We start from the raw sequence: 5,597 nt of genomic DNA, 5'->3' as shown, positions 1-5,597 counted from the left end.
GGAAGAAATAAAAAGTCTCCTTGCCTTTCATATTGTACTTACATTGAACTTTAAAAAACCCCTATTTGTTTAGGCAAGCATGAAGAAAGCTAGAGAGAAGAAATCCAGGGGACCGTTGTGATTGAAAGTTATTATTTTTCGTTGATGTTATATTGCCATGATGTTTTACTCTTGCTTCGCGCTCTGTTTTATAACCATTCGGTTTATTCCTTAACGCGATCTATAACTGGATATCAAAAGAAATTCAAATAATAGATTTAAAATTTGTATACCCACTACTCGTAAAGTTTAAAAATTATTAAAATCGGACCATTCTTAAAAAAGTTATGAGCAAATAAAGTGTGTCATCTCGGAAACAGCCGATTTGCTGCATGCATATCTCCATCTCCCTCGCACTACCTTCAGATGAGTAACGGGTATCTAATAGTAAAGGCTGTCGACTATAGCGTTCTTTCTTGTTTTTATTCCTATTTGCAAACATTTTCCCCCAATTTTTCGAGTGTATGTTGGGGGCTCATTATCGGAGTGCGCTCAATGGAATGTAATGGCGGCCCCGCCCCTTGGTCCACCACTTGACTTGGCCCGATCTCCGGCCCGCTCACCTGGCCCGCAGCTTGCGTGCTGGAACGCCGCTGTCTCCGCTGGCATTTCGTGTTATCCTTCAGCTCAATTTCGGCTACTTTTGGATGTCTCTCGGCGAGTTGGTCCATTTTTTCCTTTTGGATTGCATTGCATGTCGCATGTCGCACTCGAACTCAAAACTCGAACTCGAACTCGCTGTGCGTCCCTCGCCCTCTTTCCGTTCGCCTCTCCGTCCGTCCGATAAGGTTTTAAGTTATGACCTTTTAAAATGTCCAAATGCGGCGATAACACGTGATTACTACAAATGTATTCGGAGAGTGCAGCGGATCAGGATGCGCCACGAAAAAATCCGATCCGGGCCCTTAAAAAAAGAGACAGGCGAGTGCTGGATGGAGTGAGGGAAAGGGAGGGGATCAAGGCAGCTTGGCAACAGGCCACGGCAACAAATTGTTTTGGCCTCCAACTAACAAATGAAATCCTAAATCACACAGCACTCCTGCTGCTCCCACTCCCTCGCGGTGCTAAGGCTTCTGTCTGCCATCCAGGAGGACTGGCTGCATGACATACATGGGCTCTTCTGGGTGCCCCGGCCACATCGAGTAGCTCTTCATGCGAAAGAATCATAAATATCGATCAAAACGTCAACGTTTTATCTATTCCACAAATCGATCGTGCACTGTGCGAAATGCAGTATAGGGCTGCATTAAATAGATCATATGAAAACAAACATTATAAAATTAACTAATAGTCATCATCATTAGTTAACTCATTGGACCTTTTCATCTTGAGTTGACTAAAAGCTTTACATATATTACAAATACTTAGCATACCAGCAGAAAAGTTGTAAGCAATTACCAGCATTCACATGCAGAGATTATTAAATGAATGATGTGCTTGGAGATTCTACAAGAAGCGTGTTTAAAAAAGAATGATCATGATTATAATCAAGATACCCATTCTTCCTTCGACATTCCCAGGTTTCGCAGCCCTGGTCTTCCTGCTCCGCTGCCATTCACCATGTAAAGGGGATCCGGGGGGCCAACGAAGGGCTGGGTCCGATCACTTTGTAAATTGTTGGGCCTTGCATAATTTAAGCATAATTCTTATTTTATTCCTGGCCAGGAGTTGGTGTGTGGATGCTCCCAGGAATTTCATCTTTCGCTGGCGTATGTCGATATGCCAGATATCCGTCGCTCCGCGCGGTCAGCTACCCGACAAAATGCTCCAAGGGATTTCCCCCTCAGCCGCTACGCCACTGATTGTTACGAGAGGGGCTCAGGGGGCGTATATATGGCTAATAATAACAATAATAATATGCGTTCGCTTATCAAAATTGACGTCAGATCTTATTGATATGCATCTGGCAGTGGAGTTTTTGGCCAGCGCACAAAGGAAAATCGTGTCAGGGAATCGCTTGGGCTTAATTGAAGCGTTATTATGCGACTGTCACATACACGCACGTATGCAAAGCGTTCCCCCGAAACGTTTGTGGGTTCGGGTTCGCGATCCCCAGATCCCCAGGTCCCCGCATCCACCCGTCTACCCAGATCCCCAGATCTCGAGATCTACAGACCAGGTCCTGCTGCGCCTGCGCGAAACCTTCACCTTCGCTCGACTTGACAGATGCCTCAGAATTTTTAAGCACCGCGGGCCATCTCGGAACTTCTGCCACGGCAGCCGTCTTTTATTAATCAGCAGACTGTCCGGCGGAGGGGATCGAGCGGGGCCCGGCGGTTGCGAATATTATTTATATCGAATTTAATAATAATTCTTGAGCCGCTGCCGCTGCGTAGGCTGCTACTCTTGGCCAGTTTGATCAGCTCAGAAATTTGCATTGATCGACGTTGCAGATATGGACAGGCGGAGGCCAGAGTCAAAGTCAGGACAAGGTCTTTCACTGAGAGAAAAACAAGGCGTTTGGCTATCTGAAGAGAAAGTAGTTCTTGCCCAACTCGCTCACCTTGACTGAATGGGTGCTCAATTTACACATTGGCATGTGGTTGGTAATAGATGTTTATGTTGACAGCCAATTTGTTATAACTAGATCAGATAGATATAAAAAGAAAAAAAAAAGAGATAATTAGGTATACGAATACTACACAAAAAGCTAATTAATTCTAAACAACAATTTATTGGAAAGAATACATAACCTCCATAATTGAGTATCTGATTTTATTAGTTAGTTAGATTATCTAGAGCTGTTTGAATTACATCATAGTTGTATATTTTGGGACAATAAACCCTACTTTCTTTAACCTAATCTAAGTTAAATGTGTTTTCTTCAACATCATTACCTCGTATGTAGATAAATCAAATTTACTTGCATATACAAAAATTCTTTTTTTGGAAACATTTTAATTTTTTTATGTAACCATTTCATATATTCAAACGGATTATGTATCATATGTATTTAATTCCTTTTTATTACAAATTTACATATTTGTTTTATGTTCCTTAACATTTTTTTTTAAATTAAAGTTTGAGTGTCTTACTAAACATAGATTTAAACCCTAATCAAGTATGGGAGTTTTGAGTTTAAAGTTTAAGTTGTTAAAAAGAAGTATATATTTTATAATTTATATAATATTTATACTTTTCTGAGTGCATTGGGACAGTCAACAACGCCGTGATGTGGAGATGCTGCGGATGCCGATCGGTCTCAGCGCTTATGATGAACGATTTCGGGCGTGGGGAGGGGCACTTGGGGGGGGTGTGGGGATAGGGACAGGGGCGGTGCCAGGGGCGGGGGCGGGGGCGGCAGGAGCCGTTCAACTTTGTGTACTTTCGCCCGGGTGGAAAGTATGCGCCGCCCTTATTAGCATGCCGCGGACGTTCCCGGTCGGCGGAGGAAAGTGGGTTAGCCCCCATTTCTGCGCCTGCCCCTCTGGCTTAATGTGCCGTTTTGTTAAATTGCAGCGTTAAGAATTGCGCACATAAAGCATTTTGTTGTCAAACTGATTTCTGATCATACATAATTTTTATCTTGATCCAAATAAGCCTTACACGATCAGAACGCCGCAGCCGCAGCATCGGGCTGCCGAGACCCTAGGGCCACAGAAACCAGTAAGACTGTATCGATACCATGCCGAATACCTTACCTCGCCGTCGTTAATATATGCATGCGTGGTCAGAGGCGATATATATTTTTTTCGGCTGATTCGTAGCTGGGTCTTTTAATGGCGAATTTGCCGGGCAACAAATGAGTCCCGGCCATATGCAAAACGTATCGAAATTATGAGCATATCTCCAAAAAAGAACGCTCTGCTCTGGGGCGTTTCAAATGCTTTGCCTTATTTGTCGCTCCGGTAACGCCCCTCGCCCACAAAAAACGATGAAAATGGCTAAGTGGCCGACACTTAAGTGCACCATAAAAATCGGAACGCATAAATCATCCCCAAAATCCACATAATAATCGGTTAAATTGATGTCCGAAACACGAGTCGGCGATAACTATCGACTCCGTTGTCTTGGGCATGGCTTTAAATTGACACAAAAATCAAATCAACTTTTTACGGCCAAAGTTATGAACCTGGGTGTTTTATTGCCCGTCGTTAACTTTCGGGAATATCAATTTGAGTTTGATTATTGTTCCAAGCGCTCCATTGATTATGCGATAACTATCAATAAAAAGGAAATCCCCGATGATCCACAGCTGTTAAGGTCCAAAAGCTAAACAATAAAGCTGCGTGTCAGGGCTATAAGTCAGTTGGTCGATTTCCTATTACGAAACCATTACAACGATGTGCTTTATTACCCGAAAAGCAGGTTAAAACGGGAATCTTGAACAATAACCCATAATAAAATACAAATGTCATATCAAAAACTCAAACTTAAGTCAAGTTGATCAATGAAATACCTATCAATATGTCTCCTATTGCCCTTTGAATAATAATTAAAATGAAAAACTTTAAATAAATAGTAACCATCTACCATCAGGTATCAGGAATCAGTCAAATTATATTTAAAAAAACCAATTTTCATGAATTTTATGTACATAACAATCCTTTGAATACCATTTTATATGATTTCCTTGTACTCAATAAATAAAGCGGAAACAATGTCGTCTTATAATTTCTTTAATAAATTAAACAATGAAGTCTTTTGTAAACCGAATATTCTTCTTTGTTTTATTACAAAACATCCAAACATTTACCCAATAATACATATTTTGTGAATTTCTTCGCTTCCTTGACCCAGTTTAAATGGCGAAAAGAAATGAAAGACCCGGCCGAATCGTACATATCCCAGAAAATTATGCCCCATGTTTGCCTGCCCTGAACTTCCCTCCCACCTGAGCGGAGGGGCACATAAATTGGCTCCCAATATCCACAAAACGACAGTAAACGGTCATTTTTATCGAAATAATTGCATTTTGTTTGTTTGTTGGCCGTGTGTTCAGTTGGTTCAGTTGGTTCAGTTGGCTTTTTGGCTCTGACTTTGGCATTGGCAGCGAAAGTTTTGATTGCGTTCCGCTGGCGTTAGCAGGCCGTGGATAATCCACTCTGTTTCATTACGAGCTCGGAGTGCAGATGCCGGAGGGCCGGCCAAACGAGCCTCTGATTGTGCATACGCACGAAATCAATAAATAAAAGAGCGGCCAGAAATTGCCCGGTCTTCTGGGGACCCAGGGTCCCACTGCCAGCAAATGGAGGCCCACGCCGCCGCCCTTTCCCATCCCCAGGATGCAGCTCACCCAACCTCGGCCTGATGCGCGCCCATAATTCATTTCATTATTGTTTTGACATTTTATTTATTGAATGCGAACAGGCTCCCACCCTCCTCATCTCAGAGCCCTTTTCTTGCCTCTTTTTTTTTACGTGTACTTCCCCCGGACCCGCAAATGTTTTGTGCAAATTGTTAACGGGCTTGTTTCATTTTAAGGCCCTGGTAAGTGAGTGAAATCAATGCCTGCGATGCGTGTGTGTGGTCCTCGCGCTGGCCAGCAAACAAAAGACTTAGGCAACGAACTTGGTGCTGAGGGGTCCAAGAAAAGTGTTTTTCGAGCAAACAAACGA

General features: G+C 42.8%; 1 protein-coding gene across 1 annotated transcript; it reads right to left on the bottom strand.

Moving 5' to 3' along the window:
* Positions 1–2,121: 2,121 nt before the first annotated feature.
* On the bottom strand, positions 2,122–2,417 carry LOC108017725 (uncharacterized). Its single transcript, XM_017084834.3, is given in 2 exon segments — positions 2,122–2,300; positions 2,303–2,417. Coding segments are annotated over 2 exon segments (294 nt in total).
* Between the last annotated feature and the right edge of the window lie 3,180 nt (positions 2,418–5,597).

Source organism: Drosophila suzukii, chromosome 2R (assembly GCF_043229965.1).
Source record: "Drosophila suzukii chromosome 2R, CBGP_Dsuzu_IsoJpt1.0, whole genome shotgun sequence".
NCBI classification, from domain to species: domain Eukaryota; kingdom Metazoa; phylum Arthropoda; class Insecta; order Diptera; family Drosophilidae; genus Drosophila; species Drosophila suzukii.
The sequence above is the reverse complement of the archived record's forward strand: the minus strand, read 5'-3'. Positions and strand labels throughout refer to the sequence as shown.